Source organism: Leuciscus leuciscus (genome assembly GCF_965113295.1).
Source record: "Leuciscus leuciscus genome assembly, chromosome: 7".
NCBI lineage: Eukaryota > Metazoa > Chordata > Actinopteri > Cypriniformes > Leuciscidae > Leuciscus > Leuciscus leuciscus.
Genome location: NC_138731.1, coordinates 42,975,213 through 43,000,890, shown reverse-complemented (window position 1 = coordinate 43,000,890; position 25,678 = coordinate 42,975,213). Strand labels below are relative to the sequence as shown.

At 35.8% G+C, this 25,678-nt stretch overlaps 1 protein-coding gene across 1 annotated transcript in view; it reads right to left on the bottom strand.

Annotated features, from left to right (window-relative positions):
• Positions 1-8,175: 8,175 nt before the first annotated feature.
• baz2bb (bromodomain adjacent to zinc finger domain, 2Bb) overlaps positions 8,176-25,678 on the bottom strand; it is a 124,437-nt gene continuing 106,934 nt past the window's right edge. The window contains exons 30-39 of the mRNA XM_082175783.1: positions 21,313-21,765; positions 19,980-20,235; positions 18,758-18,913; positions 18,515-18,675; positions 17,382-17,638; positions 15,096-15,231; positions 11,831-11,977; positions 9,923-10,206; positions 9,699-9,842; positions 8,176-8,549 (exon numbers count right to left, since the gene is read on the bottom strand). Coding sequence (XP_082031909.1) covers positions 8,372-8,549; positions 9,699-9,842; positions 9,923-10,206; positions 11,831-11,977; positions 15,096-15,231; positions 17,382-17,638; positions 18,515-18,675; positions 18,758-18,913; positions 19,980-20,235; positions 21,313-21,765 — 2,172 coding nt within the window. The 3' untranslated portion in view covers positions 8,176-8,371. The remainder of the gene's footprint in view (positions 8,550-9,698; positions 9,843-9,922; positions 10,207-11,830; positions 11,978-15,095; positions 15,232-17,381; positions 17,639-18,514; positions 18,676-18,757; positions 18,914-19,979; positions 20,236-21,312; positions 21,766-25,678) is intronic.

Genomic DNA, 25,678 nt, shown 5'->3' with positions numbered 1-25,678 from the left:
AGGCCTTAGTTCAGTTAGGACATTTAAGAAGCTTTTATAAACATGCCTTAGTAAAAACATTAGTGATGTGCGTCTCGAGACAAAACAATGGCACTGATGTATTTTAAGATATAAGTTGCTTTGAGTTAAAACAGTTCAAACATGCATTTTACTCTGGGTTATAATAAGCCTTGTCTGTGAAATGTTCTGTGATGTAATTGTTTTTTAAGCTTTTATAATATTTGGATGGAATGAAGAGTTAGGATGCCTCCTATATAGGGAGCTCACTAGGTTTTGGGACACGTACTACTATGTTTGTGTAAGCAATGAAGACTCGTCGTCTACAGTGATATATGAGCATAATTGAGATACTATTACAGTTTTTATTAATATTTTGAATAGTTTTTTTTATTTTTCTATAAGTTTTAGTAAACTATAGCACGCCGAGAGCACAGACGGACACAGCAACAGCTCCACAGCGTCACCACGCTTGACTAAACCAATTACTTTAGTTCAGAACTCACTTCAGATGAACTAAATGAAACCAATCTCCCACACAGGCGATATAAAGCGCTGTAAAACACGAGCGAGCCGGAGTCACTGATAACGCCAGTCAGAATATAAACATCATGCATTATTCTGCTTCCACACATACGCCAATTTCCTGCAGGACGACGAGACGCGATATCCCAGCAACCCCTGTGATTGACTGCCGCTTATCTGCATGTGTGTGTGAAACAAAAGTGTGTATGAACCGTCCCAGCGGGCAGCGACACAGTCAGCCGAGACGGTTGCCACGGCGACAGACAGACCAAGCCGAGACCGGCGGCGCCTGTGCTGAGGATTACAGATTAAACCGTCTTCATTTAACTAGTGGATGTTCACTGAAACTATTACAAGCAAATCAATAATGATGATGATTTACTCTCAGAGCTCGAATGCTTAAGCTGTGCTTTCACAACAAACTTTCAATTTTCTTCTCAAATCTGATATTTTAGGCAAGATCTTTGGCATTTTTCGACTCGCATGCATGAAATCGTTTGCATTCCGAACATTAACAATATTTGTTTGCCTCTTACAATCACAGGTCCTATTTTGTGACACACAGTGTGTTCTGATGCTGACTTCACTTTCTGATCCAGTTTCAGAGCAATATTTTGCTAAATGTCAGTGTGTTCAGTCAGTCGTGCCACGGAGATTCATTCAGTTTTAACTTGATTTGGGGTCGAGAGCAGGGTGAACGGGAACAGTACCTGCTGTTGCATGCTGGGAAATAATCCATATCCTCAGATGGTTATCCTGCCCACCAGAGGCCAATCGAAACTTGATTGTCTGGCCATCTGAAAACACACACACACACACACACACACACACACACACACACACACACACACACACACACACACACACACACACACACACACACACACACACACACACACACACACACACACACACACACACACACACACACACACACACACACACACACTCTAATGATGATGTTTGACTTCCCTGGAAAGATAATTACAGTATAGGCTATATTAAATCAGAGAATCTGGATAGTTCACAATAATAACTATTGTAATTTAACTTCACAACAAATATGAATATAATTACACTTACAGGTGAAAAATTTGAATATCGTGCAAAAGTTCATTTATTTCAGTAATTCAACTTAAAAGCTGAAACTAATATATTATATAGACTCATTACATGCAAAGTGAGATATTTCAAGCCTGTATTTGTTATAATTTTGATGATTATGGCTTATAGCTTATGAACATTTTCAACATTTCTGAGATTTAGAATTTGGTGTTTCCATAAGCTATAAGCCATAATCATCAAAATTATAACAAATACAGGCTTGAAATATCTCACTTTGCATGTAATGTGTCTATATAATATATTAGTTTCATCTTTTAAGTTGAATTACTGAAATAAATGAACTTTTGCACGATATTCAAATTTTTCGAGTTTCACCTGTACATGTATAAACAACCATAATCCTGAACAGCTGGACGTGAACAGAAAGACAGTTTTGGACTGATGTGATTTGAGACAAAAGCATTTAAAATCTTGTTAAGTTACTCATCAGTTTTGTTCAGCCAGACTTTGGTTGAACAGGTTGTCAGTTTATGCTGACCCACTTTAGGGCCGTCCGGACTCACTTTAATTCATCCGCAAACACGGGACAGCAAATAATGCAAGATTATCAGTTTATGCTCAGATTCAAGGTCAATTCTGACTGTAGATTGCAGTGTATGCTAATATTTTTGAGTTTATATTTGTTAGTTCTGATGTGTTATTTATGGACAAATACAACAACAAAAGCTTTAGACAGGAAGACAGTAAGTGACATGTTTCCATGTGTTGGCTTCATGTAAAATAGTTCGTTCCACAAGACTAATGTCAGGATGAGTGAGCCTTTCCCACACATCACATCAGGAAAACCCCATCTCTCCCCAGCAGAGGGAGTCCTTATACTAATAATCTACAGCAGGGAGTGTTTATATGTGACCCTGGACCACAAAACCAGTCACATGGGTACATTTTATGAAATTAAGATTTATACATCATATGAACGCTGAATAAATAAGCTTTCCATTGATGTGTGGTTTGTTAGGATAGGACAATATTTGGTCGAGATACAACTATTGGAAAATCTGGAATCTGAGGGTGCAAAAAAATCAAAACATTGAGAAAATCTCCTTTAAAGTTGTTCATTTATGTTCACGATTGTGCAGCATTCACTCACAACAATAAATGTTTTATATATTTACGGTAGGAAATTTACAAAATATCTTCATGGAACATGATCTTTACTTAATATCCTAATGATTTTTGGCATAAAAAAAAAATCTATAATTTTGACCCATACAATGTATTGTTGGCTATTGCCACAGATATACCCGTGTGACTCGAGACTGGTGACGTGATCCAGGGTCACATATTGGTTGTGTTTTACCGATGCTCATCTGAGGGCAGAAGTTGACTCCTAGATCATGTGCTTCTCTCTGAGTGTGTGTAAAGGACCCCAGAGTGTGTGTCCAGACTCCAGATGTGAAGTTCTCCTGAACATCTGTCCACCGGGGAGAAACAGCAGGCCAGGACCGTTCACATCTACAGGTTACACACATTAAACAGAATAAATAAACAATAAATCACATTCTTTACTCAAATGTTTTATGGACCTCTGAATGTTTTGCATTCATGAAAAGATAATCAGCTATATATACACATTTAAAAAAAATAATTATGTAAAGCATAATGTAACACCTTGAAATAAAATTTAAAAAGCATTTATTTTAATATTAACTAAGTAACTATTCTGCCCCATACAGGGTTATTGCAAAAAATGTTGTAATAATTTCACATTCAATCTCCAAATTAATGTAGAAACACCATAAAGACTGAAAATATGATATTTTTTATATTTGATCTAACAAATAGGAAATATATAGAAATGTAATAGTTACTAAACACTTCACAGTTTTCACTGCATAAATGATTAATTAAATGTAGATTTTTATTAAAGCTACAAAAGTAAAAAAATCTATATATATTTAATATAAAGTCAAATACACGTTTTTAAAAGTATTTTAAATAATTAAAATCCTTTTATTGCATGTTTTTTTCTTCTACATGAAAAATGTACAATATATATTAATTAATTCCTAAACAAAATATCTTTCCTATGGCCTCAATATCACTTGGTAATCCATCATGGCAATCTTTCATGTTAACAAATGATCCTTTTCCAGCACAAACATCCGTAAGCATTATCAACAGATTTGATTAATTCGTGATGTGAATGTTGTGGCCAAACCACACAAATGGGTAAAAATCTAAAAATGAACTTCACATCGACCTCCTGAACATCTAGTTCTGGCCCTTTATGATCCCGTTTGAGTAAATAATCAGGCTAGAGTGAAAGTGTTCAAAGCACATCCTGCAAATCTGACAAATCCTAACATCCTTACATTACAACACATGCATAATCATATTCATAATGGCTCACCTGATGGCAGGAGACTCACATGCAGGACCCTGAAAAACACATTTAAGTAAATTAATTTCTAGCATTTTAGCTCAATAATGCATGTACAATATAGATTATACACAAGTTAATAAGCAAACGTACATGTAGAGGATGATTATTGAAGCGCTGCTCTCACAACACTTTCTGTTCGACTGCAGGAAAGTCACATGACCTGGGATTCGACTCATAAGGTTATCATATCAGAGCTTTACAAACAGTGACGGGTCAGTGGAGAGATTTACATCTCTGTTGCAGAAGAAGATCGAGGTGAGAGGAGAAGAAGATCGAGGTGAGAGGAGAAGATCGAGGTGAGAGGAGAAGAAGATCGAGGTGAGGAGAAGATCGAGGTGAGAGGAGAAGAAGATCGAGGTGAGAGGAGAAGAAGATCGAGGTGAGAGGAGAAGATCGAGGTGAGAGGAGAAGAAGATCGAGGTGAGGAGAAGATCGAGGTGAGAGGAGAAGAAGATCGAGGTGAGAGGAGAAGAAGATCGAGGTGAGAGGAGAAGAAGATCGAGGTGAGAGGAGAAGATCGAGGTGAGAGGAGAAGAAGATCGAGGTGAGAGGAGAAGAAGATCGAGGTGAGAGAAGAAGATCGAGGTGAGAGGAGAAGAAGATCGAGGTGAGAGGAGAAGAAGATCGAGGTGAGAGGAGAAGAAGATCGAGGTGAGAGGAGAAGAAGATCGAGGTGAGAGGAGAAGAAGATCGAGGTGAGAGAAGAAGATCGAGGTGAGAGGAGAAGAAGATCGAGGTGAGAGGAGAAGATCGAGGTGAGAGGAGAAGAAGATCGAGGTGAGAGGAGAAGATCGAGGTGAGAGGAGAAGATCGAGGTGAGAGGAGAAGAAGATCGAGGTGAGAGGAGAAGAAGATCGAGGTGAGAGGAGAAGAAGATCGAGGTGAGAGGAGAAGAAGATCGAGGTGAGAGGAGAAGAAGATCGAGGTGAGAGGAGAAGATCGAGGTGAGAGGAGAAGATCGAGGTGAGAGGAGAAGATCGAGGTGAGAGGAGAAGAAGATCGAGGTGAGAGGAGAAGAAGATCGAGGTGAGAGGAGGAGAAGATCGAGGTGAGAGGAGAAGATCGAGGTGAGAGGAGAAGATCGAGGTGAGAGGAGAAGAAGATCGAGGTGAGAGGAGAAGAAGATCGAGGTGAGAGGAGAAGAAGATCGAGGTGAGAGGAGAAGAAGATCGAGGTGAGAGGAGAAGATCGAGGTGAGAGGAGAAGAAGATCGAGGTGAGAGGAGAAGAAGATCGAGGTGAGAGGAGAAGAAGATCGAGGTGAGAGGAGAAGATCGAGGTGAGAGGAGAAGATCGAGGTGAGAGGAGAAGAAGATCGAGGTGAGAGGAGAAGATCGAGGTGAGAGGAGAAGATCGAGGTGAGAGGAGAAGATCGAGGTGAGAGGAGAAGAAGATCGAGGTGAGAGGAGAAGATCGAGGTGAGAGGAGAAGATCGAGGTGAGAGGAGAAGAAGATCGAGGTGAGAGGAGAAGAAGATCGAGGTGAGAGGAGAAGATCGAGGTGAGAGGAGAAGAAGATCGAGGTGAGAGAAGAAGAAGATCGAGGTGAGAGGAGAAGAAGATCGAGGTGAGAGGAGAAGAAGATCGAGGTGAGAGGAGAAGATCGAGGTGAGAGGAGAAGAAGATCGAGGTGAGAGGAGAAGAAGATCGAGGTGAGAGGAGAAGAAGATCGAGGTGAGAGGAGAAGATCGAGGTGAGAGGAGAAGAAGATCGAGGTGAGAGAAGAAGAAGATCGAGGTGAGAGGAGAAGAAGATCGAGGTGAGAGGAGAAGAAGATCGAGGTGAGAGGAGAAGATCGAGGTGAGAGGAGAAGATCGAGGTGAGAGGAGATGAAGATCGAGGTGAGAGGAGAAGAAGATCGAGGTGAGAGGAGAAGAAGATCGAGGTGAGAGGAGAAGATCGAGGTGAGAGGAGAAGAAGATCGAGGTGAGAGAAGAAGAAGATCGAGGTGAGAGGAGAAGAAGATCGAGGTGAGAGGAGAAGATCGAGGTGAGAGAAGAAGAAGATCGAGGTGAGAGGAGAAGAAGATCGAGGTGAGAGGAGAAGAAGATCGAGGTGAGAGGAGAAGAAGATCGAGGTGAGAGGAGAAGAAGATCGAGGTGAGAGGAGAAGAAGATCGAGGTGAGAGGAGAAGAAGATCGAGGTGAGAGGAGAAGATCGAGGTGAGAGGAGAAGAACAGACACACATAGAGAAATACAGATGATTACTGAACCAATCAGAGTGATGCAAAGATCATTCAGCATCAACACTATACAGTATAAACACAACCAGGGCTGCTTGAAAACATTTTATTAAGTATTCAACACAAACTAGAGAAAAATAAAACTCCTACAAAACACAACGCTACACCTTCATTGCAATATCTTCTTTACAACAAGATAATTCAAGTATTCTGACTTTAGTTAACATAAAAAACACTGCTAGCTATCTATCAACGTGTCTGATCGAGGCAAGCTGAGAGAAACACCTCAGAATAAATATAATGTAAACTAGTTTTTTTGTTTAATTGCAGCAGCATTTTTTGCACATGCAGAAACTGCTGCCACAACGGTGTTGATATGCGCTCGCTTTCTATTCCTAGCCAGAAAAGCCCATTATCTGATATGTTTTAGGTGGGATTTTTCACCCGTTTTATTGTCTCGTACAGTACAGGCCAAAAGTTTGGACATATTACTATTCTTAATGTTTTTGAAAGAAGTTTCTTCTGCTCATCAAGCCTGCATTTATTTGATCAAAAATACAGAAAAAAAATGTAATATTGTGATATATTATTACAATTTAAAATAATTGGTTTGCAATTTATTATACTTTAAATGATCATTTATTTCTGTGATGCAAAGCTGAATTTTCAGGATCATTACTCCAGTCTATCACATGATCCTTTAGAAATCATTCTAATATTCTGATTTATTATGAGTGTTGGACACAGTTCTGCTGCCTAATATATTTGATGAATAAAAGGTTAAAAAGAACTGCATTTATTCAAAATAAAAAAATATTTTCTAATAATATAAATCTTCTTTAATATCACTTTTTAGCAATTTAACACATCCTTGCTGAATAAAAGTATTGATTTATTTAAAAAAAACAAAGAAAAAAAATTACTGACCCCAAATGACTGACCAGTCGTGTATATTGCTGTTACAAAAGATTAGTATTTTTAAAATATTTGCTTCTTTTTATTTATTTATTTATTTATTTTACTTTTTATTCATCAAAGTATCCTAAAAAAAAGTATCACAGGTTATGAAAAAATATTAAGCAGCAGAACTGTTTCCAACTTTGATAATGAATCATCATATTAGAATAATTTCTAAAGGATCATGTGATAGACTGGAGTAATGATCCTGAAAATTCAGCTTTGCATCACAGAAATAAATGATAATTTAAAGTATAATAAATTGAAAACCAATTATTTTAAATTGTAATAATATATCACAATATTACATTTTTTTTTCTGTATTTTTGATCAAATAAATGCAGGCTTGATGAGCAGAAGAAACTTCTTTCAAAAACATTAAAAATAGTAATGTGTCCAAACGTTTGGCCTGTACTGTATATGAGCAATCGTGATGATAGCCATAGCAAGCACTGGATGAACACTGGTGGAGTTCAGACTGAGGTTCGAGGAGTTTTTAAAGGACAAAAACGGTGGGTTTTGAAAGGCACTGCTGTCTTCAGAAAGTGCCCCGGCCGGCCGATGTGCAGCACAGAACGGTCAATACACTGGATTTGCCGTATTAAAACATATGAAAAGACAACTATCTAAAAGGCATAAACAATACTGGATGCCTGGAGTCTTGTGCGCACAGAATACAATATTAACAACCAATATTAAACATTAATAGTCGTTATATATATGCGTTTTGGACTTTGTGATTCAAAACATACACGAATGCAGTTTTATAATGTAATCATAATTGATCTTCTGACACCCTAGGAGCTCAGATTTATGTAAACATTGAATTTTTTCCTTATTTTAATCTTTTTTTTCTTTCATATTTGATAATGAAAAACACATCCATTGAAGCAGTTTCTTTTTTTCGTGTGCCTTTTCTTAGAAAGTGAAGACCTTATTAAGTCATAAATAATTAAATACAGTACATTCACTATAATATTAATGTTTATTTAAAAAAAAAAAAAAAAAAAAGAAAAGAAATCCCCAAATATATTTACAGGTAGTGGAAGGATATTTTCGAAAGCGCTGAAAGAAAAGTTCTTTTGCTCTCGGTTGTCCCTGTACTTGATATACGTGTGTCCTCCAACAAACCAAAGGTCAATGTGAATGAGGTGATTCGGTGTCTAATGCTGGTCCGAGTGGCTCTTCGACACGCGTCACTCATGTGTCGAGACCCGCTTTCAGGGAGTTCTGCCTCAACAGCTCGGTCCATCTCCTCTGGAAAAACCTTCTCATCGTGTGTCCCGCTCGTCCAATGTCGGAATTATCCTCGTTGAACTTCTCACAGTTATCGAACACCAGGTTCACATCGATAATAAAAGTCTCAAGGTTCATGTACCTGCGATAAGAAAGGTCAAACGTGATTAAAAAAGCTAATTCTGAACAACACACACTGGACGTTTAATCAAACATTCACAATCATTTTGCTGGTAAAACATGGATCCTTTTCACATCGTCATAGTTGGGTACGTTTCTATAGCGGTGAACGGAAACTACAACAAATAAAACATTTTGCGTTCCCATTTGCTCCACGATAGCATTTATTTGACTTTCCAAAAGAGGAATAAAATATCAAGAGATGGATTGTCATCAGCCGTTGTGTTAGAAACACACACTCACACTGCAACTAGTTTACTGTAATTTAATGTTTAATGTACAAACAAAAACAAACTTCTATTGTGGTTCACCAGCTATGTATTATTATGCCTGATTTAATTATGCCTATTATTATTATTTATAACTAGATTTTTACTATTTAACTTTTTATATGAATTATTTTGAATCTGCTTGACTACAATGATTGTTTGGGTAAAATTATGGTTCCATTGAAAAAATAAATAAATAAAATGAAATGGAAAAAAAATGTAACACATAAAAAAAAAATTAAAAAAAAATAAAAAAAAATAATAAGAATTATGATATAAAAAAATATTATTTGTCAAATGTTTTGAATCTACTTGACTATAATGACTCTTTGGTTAATAAAATAAAACATAAAAAACAAACAATAACAATTATTGTTATTAGTCAAATATAAAAATGACTATGGTTAAAATTATAGTTCCATTGAAAAAAAAAAGTTAAACAAAAAGAACAAAAACAAATATAATAATAATTATTATTATTAATAAAATTATTGTCAAATATTTTGAATCTACTTGACTATAATGACTGTTTGGTTCCATTGGGAAAAAAACCCCAGAAAAATAAAATTAAATAATAAAATTAAATAAATAAAGTAAAAAAAAAAAACATTTTAAATAATATAAAACAACAATAAATATGCCAATAAATATAGCACAAAAAGTCTGAAAATATTGTCAAAGATATCTAAATATTTATTTATCTTTTGCTTTAATATTAGTGTCCAGGCCTACTAATAACTTTAATTTCAGCATCAGAAACTATTAGTACCATGTTTAATACCATGCAGAGTGAGTTCCCTCCATTAATATAAATGACTAGTTAATATTCTAGTGATACCCACTGGCCGCTGATGAGTTTGTCTCTGATAGTGGAGAAGTCCATGGGCTTCCTGATGACCTTGCGGTATCCCGGCACAGATTTGGAGTTGACGGGTGTCAGAAACGGCCCGGCGTCCTGATGGCTTTCCAGCTCAGCCAAGAGTATCCTAATAACCCAAATCAATCACATCTGATTCATATGCACATCAGAATATAACTACTTCTGCAGGGTTTCGGGCTACTGTACCTGCACATGGCCAAGTCTTTACTGTCATCTCTGACGGTTTTGGGTTTCTTCACACACGCTGGACTCTCTTGCTTTGCTGGGTTTGGGGAAGGATTCTCCTCTGTCCTCCTCTTTTTTATTTCCTTTGACAGTTTTTTGGGAGTGCTGTTGGCGCTGCCTGAATCGTCCTCCGAGTTGTCTCCGGCTACAGATGTTTTCCTGTGGCGTTTGGCCTCGGCGGGTTTCCTCAGGCCTCCGCTCGAGCGGTTCAAGGGCTTCTTGGTCTTCAGGGATTGACTGCTCGCCTAAACACAGAGCCAAAATGGTTCAGTGAGGAAACCAAATCTCCAAACACAAGCCAAAAGACTCTGATCCCTTCACTATTGCAGTTAAGATGCTCATTCTGTAGCATTTAGGGAGCTTTTACACACGTATAAGTGTATATTCAGGGATGCATGTGAATTGGAATTGGATAAGAGGAATTGGAAGGAATAAAAACATTTATGGTTTTAAGAGGAATCTCAGTCAAGTTATCCACTGATTCACCAATACTTGGTCCTAATTAATAGGGCTGGGTAAAAAAAATATCGATTTCTCGATATTAATCGATTCTCATTTTTACGAACCGATATCGATTCTTAAATCTCAAGAATCGATTAGTCATCCTGTTTTCATTTGATGAATGAATGTAACATTGTAGCGCGCATCCCATCCAATAAATCACAATAATCTTTGTGCTTTGTTACTATTGATATGAAACAAAGTCTTAAATTTGAAATTACGTCCATTTTCTTACGAAATTCAAAAACATAAACAGTTTTGGTGCTGTGGCGTGAGATCGCTCTGGCTCAGCTCTAGAGAAGCACATGATCTTCTCTTCCGCCTTAATAACACCAGTTACAGCGCGAAATAAACATGAATGAGCTTCTGAAAGTGTGTACAACTTATCGAAGTCCATATCATGTCACATGGAATCGCTCAATCTGTGTTTCAACCGTGGAAAGACAATTTACAGCTTGTAAACAATGTCATGTAACGTCACATTTACCTCAGAAAAACCATGTGACCATAAACTCGTTAGTCAGCTAGAAAAATTTACTCTAGAGAGGAACATTTTGCTAAATATATGCACCATATTACATATTCATTATAATTTTTAATGTTCTTCACTATTAATTGTTTGAATAAATCTGGCAAGTTTTTATGACAGCCACCATTTAAATGTTTATATTTCATATAACTTTCTTATTATTCAAATAAACAAGTGTAATTTAAGTGTTTGTATAGCTACAAATCAGTTCATTTTTACCTTCAACATAGTTATAGTAAGCTAATGAAGCCTATAGGCTACAACTGACTCCCATAGTTTACAATTAAGAGATTTGTTTTCCTTGAGAAAATTTGCCATGTATTGCACCTGATATCCAAAATAATCAATATTGAATCGAAATCTAATCGAATTACAAGCTTGTGAATCAAAATCGAATCGAATTGTGAAATTTGTGTCAATACCCAGCCCTACTTATTAAGAAATGAAAAGCTACACAGTCCATCAATCAGGGTCAGAAGAACTGTTGCCAAACATATAACATTCTAGAAACTGATAATCATGATCCAATCATAGACTCGTAAGCATTTTCCTATTTAAATATAAACAGTGATTTTTTTTTTTTTTTTGAAATGACAAATAAAAATGACATATCAATGTGTTGTGCGACATTTTACACCATTGAACGGCAGGTAAAGGCTTAAAAACACTTTTATAATACTTTTATTGTGGTTTTTGGTCATTATGAACTGCCATTTTGTGTAAAGATTCTTCAGAAATTCCATGTTTTCAATGACAAAAAACAGCCTGCATACGGGTTTGGAAAGACATTAACTTTCCAGACAGAAGGTCTCATCAAAGGCAGTGTTAATGATCTTCACCTGGGATATGCAGGCGGGGCAGAACCAGTCTCCGTCTGGTATGGTGGTGATCTTGGGTTTATGGCAGTACGTGTGGCAGCCTTTTTCACATCCGTCACACAGCAGCAGGAGCTCCTCGTTGTCCCCCTTATGGCAGATCTGACAGTACTGAGCGATAAACACAACATGGGTTACTTCACTCAAAGTGCCTGAGTCTACTAAACTAACTAAAGCCGTATTCGGACGGGATTAACTTTACAAGAGTAGATGGAGTAATGTAATGTTACCACAGGACGTTTGTAATATTAATGGCCAATTCGCACGGGATAAGAGATCTCAGTAACACTAGCAGAAGTGTGAGAGTAACTCGATTTGTGCATCGCCGTCACTCCTGTCGTCATGTGTGTATTACGCTGCTTCCTGATATCACGTGCGCAAACACATATAATCTATATTTATATATATAAAACAGTTATGTCCGGTCGAATGATGTATTAAGTAACTTCAGATTGGATTGTGTTGGTAATAGGCACTTATCTAATGTTAAAAGATGTTTTGTGCCTCTAACAAGTGCTGTCGATCTTCTCTCTGACTCGTCCCAGCGTCTCTAGAAAGCAACTGATGCTTTTTCAAGCGTCTCCATACTAGAAAAAATGCAGAAAACTACTTTTAAACACGAAAAGACGAAATATTTACGTACAGCGGGTCTATTTGCACAGGATTAGTATAACCTGTAATTTTTCCGGACCTTTTTACTGAAGTCAAAAGTCGCCGTAATCTTTACTGACATTGTCCGTGATGATCACTGAGATGCACATTCGGACGGGACTAAAATCACAGAGAAGCTCTGGTAATCATTACTTTACCCCTCCTCTCCATGTCACACTAGTCCCGTCCGAATAGGGCTTAAGATCTCTGAACCACCAGATAGATGTGAGCTATTATGTGTGTATAACACACTCTCAAGCTGAAAACCCACCAAACCGGTCTAATAATAGGGGCATTCGCACCGGGTAGTTCTAGGAACTATAGCCACCGGGGTGGTTCCCCGAGAACAAATGGCTCCCCTATGAACGTTTTCCTGTGACTTTTATTTTGATGATGCTGAGAACTCCAGCCAGAGCCACACAGCGCTCGCATTCTCCGAGTTCATTAGTTTATAATCTGTCTAATACGTTATTAGATAGAACTGTTATACACAGAAAGTAGACAGTAATGAAAAGTTATTAGCGAATGCCGTGTGGTTGATGTCCAGTGTTGCTGAGCAGAAATACATGATCATGTTTGGCTTGGTCCGCTCAAAGTTGTGTTGGATTTTCTCCTCAGCGTAAAGGTTAAGAGGTCCATCTATCACTGTTTTCCATGTTAATAGAGTTAGTTTCTGGAGTAAATATATAGCCTATAATCTGTGTGTTTACACTGCGGGTTCTGGTGTTTCGCGTGCGTTCGGCCAATCAGCATCAGCATACACTTACATCATGGATAGTTCCTATCCACCTTATTCCTGACGATCTTACTGAGTTTTGAATTATGGGAGGCACTTCCGGTTTGGGGAACTTCCATTCAAAAAGACTGAAACGAATCATTTCAAATCATAAGATTGCCCTACAAATAAAGCTGATCCGTCAGTCTGACTGGATGAGCTGTCAGTTTCCCTTCATGATTTAAGAATAACATGAGAATAACGTTACACTTGGTATTTTAACGTGACATGTTATAACAAGAATATCTATGGAAGAGCTCTTTTCAGTCCTGCTTTCTTTTCCTCATGATTATTTTCTTTTTTCCTTTTGCATTTCGCTGTAATATTATGAAAAAGGACAACATATCCTGCACATTTGTGGTCTGTTCTCCCATTTAATTTACGATATATGCCATTAATAATTCACTGGAATGCACGAAGAATTTCTCGTTATTCTCCTCAAATCCTCACGTCTCTTTCCAGGTTTGTTTTCACAGGTAAATACAATTTATAATCTGTCAAAATGACGGAAATCACTTTAAAATAGTATAACGCAGTGAAATAGTATTTTTATTTCTTTTATTATTATTATTATTATTATTAAGGCAACGTGTTACATAACACAGATTACCACAGTGATATTTAACTGTCCAATTTTGCTGTGGAAAGATTCAAGCTTTTTGGGTTATTCATGGTCTGCTGAAAGTGCCTTGTTGATACTTTTACACTTTTAAATGTCCTTTTAATGTTCAATGGTTGAAGGATGAGTAGAATAATGTAATGTCATTGTACACAGTTTAAAAATACTGTATATATTATTGCGTCCATACAGCTAGTCTTTCACTGATTGTTTACAGCTTAATGGAAGTTACACCCATAATTTGCGCAAAGCATCATGGGGGCGCAGGAATAATGTGGATAGTACTGGTTTAGGGGCTGTTTACACCTGGCCACTTCATGCGTTTTCTCAGATCGGATAGCTATCCGATCGTGAAAAGACCAGGTGTAAATGCCCTCCGAAACGCATTCGAGACGGATTTGAATCCGATCGCTCAAACCACTTCAGGAGGTGGTCTGGGCCGCATTCCTGACGAAACTGGACAAGTGTAAATGCATCTGGTTGTTGAAACCACATATGTAAATTGTACTCCTCCCAAAAATGCTAAAAAAATAAACGTGTGAGAGCGTGTTATAGGCTATATGTCATGTTATAGCCAGATATGACGACGCTACTGGAACACGCATCGCCGCAGACGAGCAGCTGAGCATCTATTCATCAAGCCAACGTGCAAACTATCGCAAATCAAAGTGAAAGTAAGTCGTAGACGCTTAACACACAATCATCATCGTTAAAAGTAAATACTTAAAAAATGAAATGATCTTAGGGCTGTTGCCGCTCTCTCTTATGCGGTCTTTGTTTTTGAAATTTTAGCTGATGATCAATAAAATGCAACTAATATTGCTTTCGGTGACGTGCACTCCATTAAATCTGCATATAGCGCGGGAATTGAAGATCGGATTTAAATCCGTTTCGCAAAAACACATTTATGTGACCAGGTGTAAATGGAATCGTTTTGATAAATCAGATAGCTATCCGATCTGAGAAAACGCATGAAGTGGCCAGGTGTAAACAGCCCCTTAGACCCGACTCTGAAGTAGGAGCTAAATTAGTTCTTTTAGTCCTAGAGCTAAAATCATTCCTAGTTCCTGCGGTGTGAACACGCCACAATCCGGGTACTTCTAGGAACTATGAAAAGGTTCCTCCGGTGCCAAAAGCCCCTAAACAATTCCTCTCAAACTGCAGCACTGTCTCCGCACACTCACCACTTTCATGATGGATCTCTCCCAGGCGATGGACTTCTGCAGCTGCTGAACACACAGAGAGAGCTGACTCGCACTGCGCACCTCGCTGAGAGCTTTACGCCACTGTCTCATTCCTGGAGCCACATCTTCCTCAGCCCTGCCAGAGAGAGATCACGGTACTACACACTGCTCAGAAGAAAAACATTTTTAAAGTGCCCCCATTATGCTGCTTTAAAGGCTCCTAATTTGGTTTTGCAGGTCTCCTACCAGGTCTCATAATATACATTGCAGCATCACCTAATTTCTCGAATTAGTCTGAAATGTTTGATAAAGGATTTGGTCTCTCTTAACTCCTCCTTTTCTAGAGCCTTCTCTGCTCTGATTGGTCAGATGGCTCAGTCTGGTGTGATTGGTCTACTCTACTCTGATTGGAATTATCAATTCCAGCGCGAGTCTTATCGTTTTGAAGTGCAGCAAAGTGGATTTGCTTTGGCAGACATGTCAACAACATGAACCACACTCTTCAGGTCTCCGCTACAACTACTGTGTTTGAGGGTCAAAGTAGAAGTTTTTCAACAGCAGCTAATGAAGTCCATAGACTGGCATTATGCAAATTCATCTGTTCAGTTCAGATTCAGTTCTTTCTTTTGGGAGATAATAACTTACTTTATCTGCACTTCGATCTTTGAAACTCTTCAGACCTTTTACATTCACAAACAGCTATATTACACACTGCATTAAAGATAATATCCTAAAAAGCATAATGGGGCACTTTAAACAATATGACCAGGGTCCAAAATTAACTTCTTGCCACTTCTACCAATTGTGACAGCATTTAGAGGTCATAAATATTTCTTATTGGCCATGAAACTGTATTTTGCATTTTTTATTTATTTTAATATTATTTATTTATTTTATTTAATAAAATATAATCAATTTAAATTTATTTAATATGGCAATTTTTATTCTAAATGAGTGCATGTTAATTTTGGAGCCTGGATATGACTATCTTTCAGAAAAAACATGAACTGATCAATAACCCACATTCATGCTGATAATAACCACAGTGCACAAGCTGAATGAGCATTCAGATTCAGAAGTGTTTTGGCATTTTCCACAAACAGGGTTTATTTAGGTGTCCCATTACGCTTTAAAAAACAGTAATGGGACATTTTGGGTTTTTTTCCCAAATAATTTTTGTTGTAAGAACTATTGGAGTTTAGTCTGTAAACCCTATTATTTTATATAATACGATTTATTTAATTATATATATATCAGACGGGTCATCCAGTCTGGAATAATATATAATTATATATATATATATATATATAATTATTTATGTAATATTATCAAATATAATTATATTTTACGAAACATGTAAGCTGATCGGTAACTAGGGTTTATTATAGGGTAAAACTAAAACTAAAACTAAATTAAATTAAATATAAAAAACCTTTAAACTTATTGTATTTCAGATAACTGCCGAGACAACATTTCTAATTTCTTTTAGTTAACTTAATGTACTAAAATAGTTAAAGCTAAAACTGAAATAAAAATATATAGCCTAATTTTAAAAAACAGGACAAACACACAACAAAATTACAAAATTATTAAAATTAAATTGAACCAGAAAATATTAAAATAAAAACAAATTCAAAATATTAATAAAAACTATAATTAGTATATGTATATATATATATATATTAGTATAGTATATATCATATATGAACTATTAGATGTTAATCAGCCAACCCTTTTATTTAATATTACTTATTTAATAACATTTATGTATAATTATTTACATAATATTATTTGTATTGTATTTTATGGGAAATACTGTATAAGTTGATCAGTGACTACAAACCAATATTTGCATACTTGTTTTAGCAACAGATCTTAATTTAAAAAGGTTTACCTAGAAAATAGCATCTCTTTTCACTGACCATTCGCGGTTAAAATAAATAAATAATATATTATAATTACCAACAACTATTATTATTATTATTCATAACAAACTAAAATAATTAAATAATTTTTTTTTTTTTAGAGTTTAAGGCTGTATTTAGTACCCTTTTTGTGGAAGCCTTTTCAAGAAGTATGTGTTTGCGTAAAGCAGATGACGGGTTATAATGAGGCTGTGGTTATTGTGATAGCGCCTCATGCCCATGCTTCATGTTGCTATGTAAATGGAAAACGGACGCCACAACCATAAACCCACAGATGCACACAGCGAAAGTAAAGCATGAAGAGAGGCAGACTCCAGACAAGGAAGCGAGTGAGGAGCTGGCGTGAATCTGGATGACCTACCCGTCACCATCAGCTCTAGCAGGTGATGGCGCAGGGGCCGGTACTGAGACCGTGCCCACGTTATCCAGTCTGATCTGAATGGTGCTGCTTAAAGGGCTCTTCAGATACCTTCGCTCAATGTTCCTCTCCAGCTCTGCCAGACGCGTCACTGCCATATCCAGAGGATTGTTCGCATGACGCACGATGTCCACGACGGGTTTGTGCTCGTAATAGACCAGGTCTTCACTTTGTGACTGTGGAACTGGATGCATCCAGCCCTGTGAAACAAACATAATGCTTTCATATTGTTTTTACTTACTGCAGTTCAGAACACAGACATTGTTAACACTGTGAAGCCTGACATGTGATATAATAGTCTGAATATTTATTTAATTTTTTTAATTGAACAGTTTATTGAACCTTTAGCCATTTAAAAAAAAAAATAATCTAAAATATGCATGCATGTTTTTTGTTGAGCATCATATTTGATGCACATAGTATAGTATGCATACTCATATAGCATGATATAGTGAGAATATAAAAAAAAAATAAAAAAAAACATCTACATTTTATTATTTTAAAAATAATAATGTCAGTTTTCACTTTATATCTCCCAATAATGTCTTTAAGAAATTTAATTTAAATGCCTAGTTTTATGATCAAAACTCTGTAGTTTTAAAACATATAATGCAATGCAATGCAAAATTCCTCAAAATCCTAATGGATCATATTTGATACATTTGAACATGATTTTTCTAAAAAAAAACAACAACAGTAAGTCCATTTAGTCCATTAGTAAATTTCTTTAGTCCATTAGTAAATTTCTTTAGTCCAGTAAGTGTTCACCTTGAAATATTACTAACAATTTTAAGTTATTCTTACATCTACTTGATAAAAATCAGTCAATTATGCAAATACAATTATACTAAAAGGCATTTTACTTGATAAAAAAAAGCATGCACTATCAATCAGACGACAGAATGCATGTAGTAGACTGTGTGCGACAGGTTTCCAGCAAAGTTATGATCATGTTGATCATTTAGAGGCATATCAAATATGATACAGTAGGCTTTATAGGGTTAAAATGTGAATCCTCTTACATGCATAGACAAGAAAAGATGGCCAAAAAGTCCATTAAAATAAAGATTTCCTACCTTAACCTGCAGACTGGCTGAAGTGACTTTGTGTTCCAGTTCCTCGACCTGTTGCAGGACACCGATGTCCATGTCCATGGCCTGTTCTTCCACACACCAGCTCTGGACGGTGTCCTCAGAGACCTGATTCTCCTCCAGCTCAGAGACGTCGATTACAGTGACTAGATGAAGAGCACAGACTAAGAGGCGCTGCACTCAAAGCATTTCAAACAGCCTTTAATGGACACAATGAGCATCACCTACCATCTCTGTTCCTGCTGCAGACCTGGCCGATGTAATCCATGTGTTTCTGCAGTTGTTTCTGGAGCTGTTTCTCTCGGATCCCTCGGGAATGGCATGCTTTCTCTATGGATCGTAACTCCTCGATGTCCGTCACCTTCCACCAGCCAGTCAACATCTCTACAACACAAAAATGCATTTACACAGGTTTACTCGGCCACATACTGGGCACATAAATATGAATGTAAAAACATAAATTACATATTTTTCATATTTCAACGGCTTATGATTATTTCAATTAGAGTATAAAACAGTCATTATATTTAAAAAAAGTAGATTTGAAATGTTTAAGAAATGTTTAAGAAAGTATAAAAATATTATATATTAATATAATAGTTGAAATGTATTTTTTTGGAATACTTTTATTTAGTAAAATGCATTAAAATGATCACATGTGACAGTAAAGACATTTATAACATTACAAATATTTCTATCAGAATGCTGTTCTTTTGAACTTTCTTTTCATTAAAGAATGCATGAAAATAATTATCACGTTTTCCACAAAAACTATAAAAATAATAAGAAATGTATCTTGAGCAGCAAATCATCATATTAGAATGATTTCTGAAGGATTATGTGACACTGAAGACTGGAGTAAAGATGCTGAAAATTCATCTCTGATCACAGGAATATATTACATTTTAAAATATATTACAATAGGAAACAGTTATTTAAATTGTAATAATAATAATAATAATAATAATAATTCACAATAAGAGGCTTCTTTCAAAAACTATAAAATCTTACTGAGCCAAAAAATTTAAATGGTAGTGTAAAAAAAATTAAAAAAATAAAAATTATTATTATTATAATAATAATAATAATAATAATAACTATTATTATTATTATTATTATTATATATAATTATCAAATTAAAAAGATTAAATATATATTTTTTTTATATATATATATTTAATTATCAAATTAAAAAGATTAAAAGAAAAATTAAAAAGATATATATATTTTATTATACACACTGTCTTTCATATATAGAACTTTTACAAAAATACTTTAATATACGAAAAATGGCACCTTTTGAACATCTAATGTAGATTTTTGAGTGATGACGTAAATGAACCTTCAGTCAGAGACTTTCAACTGATTCAAAAAAGTAAATCATACACGAATAAAATATAATAATAATAAAACTCTTAATAACACAGTCAAGCTGTCATCCCAGTCTCACCTTCAGGAATAGGTTGAGGTGATGGGTAATCCTGATTTCTAGCCACCTCGATAGCAGGTGAGGGTGTGGAGAGAGGTTTCTCCACTGGAGACTCAGGGGAATTGCTTTTACTGGTGCTCACACTGACGTTTGCATTGCCCTCTGAGAGTGCGGGAATCTGGGCCATGGAAATCCCAGAGAACGTCACATTTGGACTCAGATTTCCATTGGACCAATCATAGAACGGCAGATCTATTATGGGCACGCCAGACTTCATCTGCAAACACAGAGGAGCTGTTATAGTCAAAGAACACAAACACAAACAGTTTTACAACCAGGGTTTCCCAAATGAGGGCTTCGCTAACCCCGGGAGCTTCATGAGGGAACTGCAGCTGGTTTGCAAAATTTACTGTTATTTCTACAGTAAGTACATGCAGGAACGTGTAATAAATAAATGTGGCTGCACAAATAATTGAGATAAAACTGAAAATGCAATTTAGAGTAGTTTGATTATCAAATCAAAGGCTGTGATTTAAATAAGTGTATAGTCTATAACTCCATCTCTGTATGTGCAGTGAGCTTAATGTTCACTTTGGGAGTTTGCAATGTGCACTGGGATTACTTTATTTACATTAACGTAATTTCCAGAATTTATGTGGACAGAAGTTTACAACGTTTTACTGGGAATTTCTTTAGGATTTGAACATTTAAAAGGGAATTATGTATCATAAATATTAGTATCGTATTGTATAGCAATGACGTAAATATTAGTATTGTAACTGTCAGTGTTAAACAAAATCAAATTATCAAATAAAAATGATCAAATATAATTTATTTTATTTTACAGGACAATTGTCATTTACAACAGTAATCTATTTACATAACATTATATAATATTGATTTTTATAATTAGTTGAAACAATATAATAATAATAATAATAATTAGCCAAAATAAAAGCTTTAGGATTTGAATGCTTGAAAGTGAAGAATTTAATATATTAATATATAATATTGTAACTTGCTGTGTAAAATATAATTACTAAAAATAATTGTTATAATTAATACATTTTAAACAATTGTTATTTACAACTGTGATATATTTACATAATAATATAATTACATTTTTTATAGTTAAATAGTTTTATAGTTAAAACAATGTTATTATTATTATTATAAGCCCTATATATGTGCAGCTCTATATATAAATAATTTAAAAATAAAACAAATCTAAATAAAACACTTACTAAAAAAAATATTATTTTATCTTAATATTTGATCTAAATATTAACTTAAAATCTGTGAGTTTGGCCGACAAAAAAAAAAGTTTGTGAATCCCTGGTCCACGCGATCATACCCGCAGTGCTGCTAATGACCAGCTATTGATTCCCGCAGTGCTGGACGGACAGGTGGCAAACGGGGATCGGGCTCTGCCATTGGACGTTTGTGGTGAGGAAGATGATGACGCTGAATGTGGACCTTCAGTCAGAGATGAGGCGTCACATGGAGAGCGTGGCAGAAGACTAAACCAATGAGCGTTCCTCTCGGTCAAGACCTTGTAGAGCTGGTCGTTACGGATCTGCTGCTGGGCATTAGTGAGGTAGATGTTGTTGAGGACACAAGGGTGATCAGGATCAGGGATGCTGGTTAATGTATTCTGCTGTTTTGGACTGCCGTTTTGGCGACACGAGACCTCGGAGGACATCTTGGCCACTTCCAACAGCTTGCTGAGCTTGGAGAAGGAGCCAGGTTTCTGTAGGAAGAGGTTAAGTGAATCTACAGATGGTGGACAACCAGAATGCCTATTACCGCCGCGCCAGCTGCCGCGGCGAAATCACCGCGGCAAAAATAAACCAGCCGCATTTCAAAGTCGTTCCCAAAATGACCGCCAGGTGGCGCAAAGGGACATTGTGCAAAACAGCAGCAATTGCCGTATTTTAAAATGTAAGTGGGTTAAATATAAAACCCTAAGCCTAATAGGCATATTTTTCATATATATAAATAGGCCTATTAGGCTACAACAGAATAGAACCAAAGATAGAATCAATTTTAGAACTGAAAAAATTGAATCAAAAGTTAAAAATAGAGACGATATTAGGAGCAATGACGCTGAATATTTTTACTATTCTATTGAGGAATTAGATAAATGAAGAGCTCTCGTGAGCGATACAATTGCATAGTAATTTATAGTGATTTCAAAAGCAGTCCTTAAAAAAAAAAAATACATGGAGTAGTTAGGCATAATTTTTGAGAGATTACGCGGAACGCGTTTTAGTTAAGATCCTGGTTTCAATGCCCTTAATGTATATAGGCTATACTGCTTTAAAAAAAATGTCACAACGCGTTTTGAGATTGTTTTGAATTAAACATTGAAGTTTAAAATGTAGTGTTTTGGCACACCAGGCCGAGTGGCGTTACGCATTGTTCAAAAATAAGGTTTTATTCTGGCATGTTGAATTGGCGTTAGAATTTTGTTTTAGATTTATTAGATTTAGATTTTAGATTTCGTTAGATTTATTTTTCTCATAACAGCTAAAATAACTTAATATATGCCTTGTGAACAACATATGGTCAACATTGTGGTCAACATATGACCTACTTAATATAGGCAATAGGCATATAATAGCCTATAATAAATTAGCAAAACTTGGCCACTAAATATTTAATTTTCAATTATTTTAATTATCACAATTAAAGTTTTCATTTTATTCAATTGAACAAGCGCAACAATCAGCATTTAATCAAATATTCTAAAAGATGTATTATTAATAATAATGTTATTTCAACATAATATTTCGTTTTTTCGACATAATATGTGTGCGTGCAACAAGCAAGATGTGTATTTGTAAATCCGGTGATGCGTGCATTGATTTTTATCAATAAACTAGTGTTTTCTGACAGTGTCGACTGCAAAGATGAAGTTGACGATCGCCATTTTTGTAGTGAACGCACCTAGAGAGAAATGCACATAAAGACATAATCAGAGAGTAGCCTTTTTCTTTTCGTTTTGAATTATTTCGTTTGAAGACATTTCAAGCTTTGTGTATTTGATGTATTTCTCAAGTCTGTGTGAGGCATACGCTGAGTTTCGTTAAGTTAGGAGGATGAGATGCGCTCCAGCTGACGTGCAATGCAAGTGACCGCGCGGGCGCCTCCATGATTAGTGTCTGTTATATTTGCTTCTCTTACTTATTAAATCCAGCAATTGGTAGATGAAAAATTGATTAAAATTAAGATACAATTTATAGAAAACGAAATTCACTTTAAAGAAAGGTTTTCTACTAAACAAAACTTAATGAAGTGGTCAAAATCATGTCTGACCCACTCCATATCCATCTCTCGATATAATGCATCCTATCTTACTTGTGCTGTTCACTTTTCATATTCAACATAGATGGAAAAAAATAACATTATAATATTTTAACAAATATGATACTAAATGAGATTATTTAATGGCTACAACAGTATAGTAGGCCTATAGACTCTATTTGTACAAATTGCTGCACATTAATTTAATTAAATGAAACCTTGTAACGAATTCACACTGTAGGGTAGACTGTGTACAGTTGAGACACCTTAAATAACTTGCGTTAGCAGCAAGCACAAGTTGTGATTTGCTGTGCACTTGCATATTAGTGTCAGCTGGGAAGGAAATATAGAGACCAGACCTCTTGGAACTTTAATTGAATACATAGCGTTGGTAAAGCATACTGAAATTACATCCCTACAAATTTATTAGGCCCTACTGAAAATAAATGTATCGAATTTAAGCAAAGTAGCCTAAATGTTAAGACTGTAAGCCCTTTGCTTTTTTACGTAGCCTATAAAGGATTCTTATAGCCGACTTTGTGTTAATATAATTTGTAGAGAATTTTTTTTAACTCAAACATTAACACTGAAATAAATGAAACTAAATTATTGTAAATGTTTTGGCACACCACGACGAGTGGCGCTATGCATTGTTCTAAAGCCAGGTTTTATTCTAGCATGTTGAATTAGTGTTCGACAAACGCGGCGGCGCGTTCTTTTGAATGAAGAGCGCTTCTCGCTCGTGTGAGCGAACACACACTGGAACGTTAGGCCATGTCGCAACGAGTGAATCGTGGCCGAGTGGTTGAACTTACGTTACGATCATTTAGATGACACGGGTTCGAATCCCGAACTAACTTAGACTACTGATATGTGTATATTAGCCTATTAATGCATTTTATAGTCTATTGTTGATGCAGAGAGATTTGTCTAGTTCTAAAACATAGTTTTTTGCTTATAGCCTATTTACAAAATAAAATCACCATGCATTTCCATTTTACACTAAGGAACAAATATTATACAATGACTTTACTTCTGTAGCTTATAATAATTCCAATCGTAATTTCAAAAGCAGTTCTGTTAAAAAATTTTTATATATAGGCCTATATAATTATGTATATATAATTATAATTATGTGTGTGTATATATATATATATATATATATATATATGACGTTTAAACGACAAACAATAAAATCAGAACCAGTATTCTGTTGCGTTCATGGTTCCAGTGGCAGTAATGCATCCACGGCTTTTCAAAATGTCACAAAGCGTTTTGAGATTGTTTTGAATGAAATATTGAAGTTTATAATTAAGTGTTTTGGCACACCACGACGAGTGGCAAACTCTTTGTTTTGTTTTGCAAACTCAGCTAGCCTGTGGGGGGTTTGGAGAAGGCAATAGTTGCTTTATCGTGGGGGTGCAGGACAGAGGTGTTAATGTTCCATCTTTCATATGGAGAGTGTCGGAGCCAGCCTGATTAGCAGGCAAAGGCAAAATTCTTTTAAGGATTAATCTCAAAATCTCCAAAAGTCCATATGTAGGCCCTATATCTTATAAAATTATAAATATTGTAGTTTTATTGATTGTATTTAAAGGTTTTCCACACACAATTTCAATTTAGCAGATACAGAGCTCTTTAATTCGCGACCCACCTCGTTTTATTGTAAGGTGAATTCAGCAAGGCATGTTTATCTTTGAAGCAACAAAGGCTATTTGTTACAGTTTTTTTCTTTCGTGATTTGTGTGGATGACACACAGCCACATATACAGTATTATCAGCTGTATGGTGTTTTTTTACGCTGAAATGCTTAATTTAGAGAAAGACCCGCGTGCGCAGTGAGGGAGACCAAACTTACTAAAAAAATATCCAGCGCGAGAGAGGCAAAGAAAAACGCCGGTTCTTAATTTATGTTGCTTTGAACTTTTTTCGTTTTGTACCGTTTTAATTTTTTTATTTAGCTGCAATTTCTTTGACAATAGAAATTTTAAATGTTGCAAGAATAAGATTCTGTGTTTCTTATTTTGCATCACAAAGGGAATAAACTCTATCGATGCAACCCTGTTTAAATAAATAAACTGTCCCGACACTTTATTCGTACCTTGAAATGTGCGATGGGTTTTCAAACTTAATTAATTTTCTTTTTCTTTTACATTGTTTATTTTTTAATTGAAAGCAGTACTGTATTGAAAGTATTTTTCTGATTTGTTCGATCTGTTTTGAAAAATGTCTTCCGTTGCTATGGCCGGGTATAACTGTCAGTCATCTCAATCTCGTGAATGATTCACACACACAACAAAAATAATTTAGCAGATTAAAGACGAGCTTCATCATCTTCATTTTCTGGTGCGATCGGCTGACGGTCTTCCTTCATCAGATGTGTCGTCTTTGCAGCGGCTCAACTGGAATGTAGC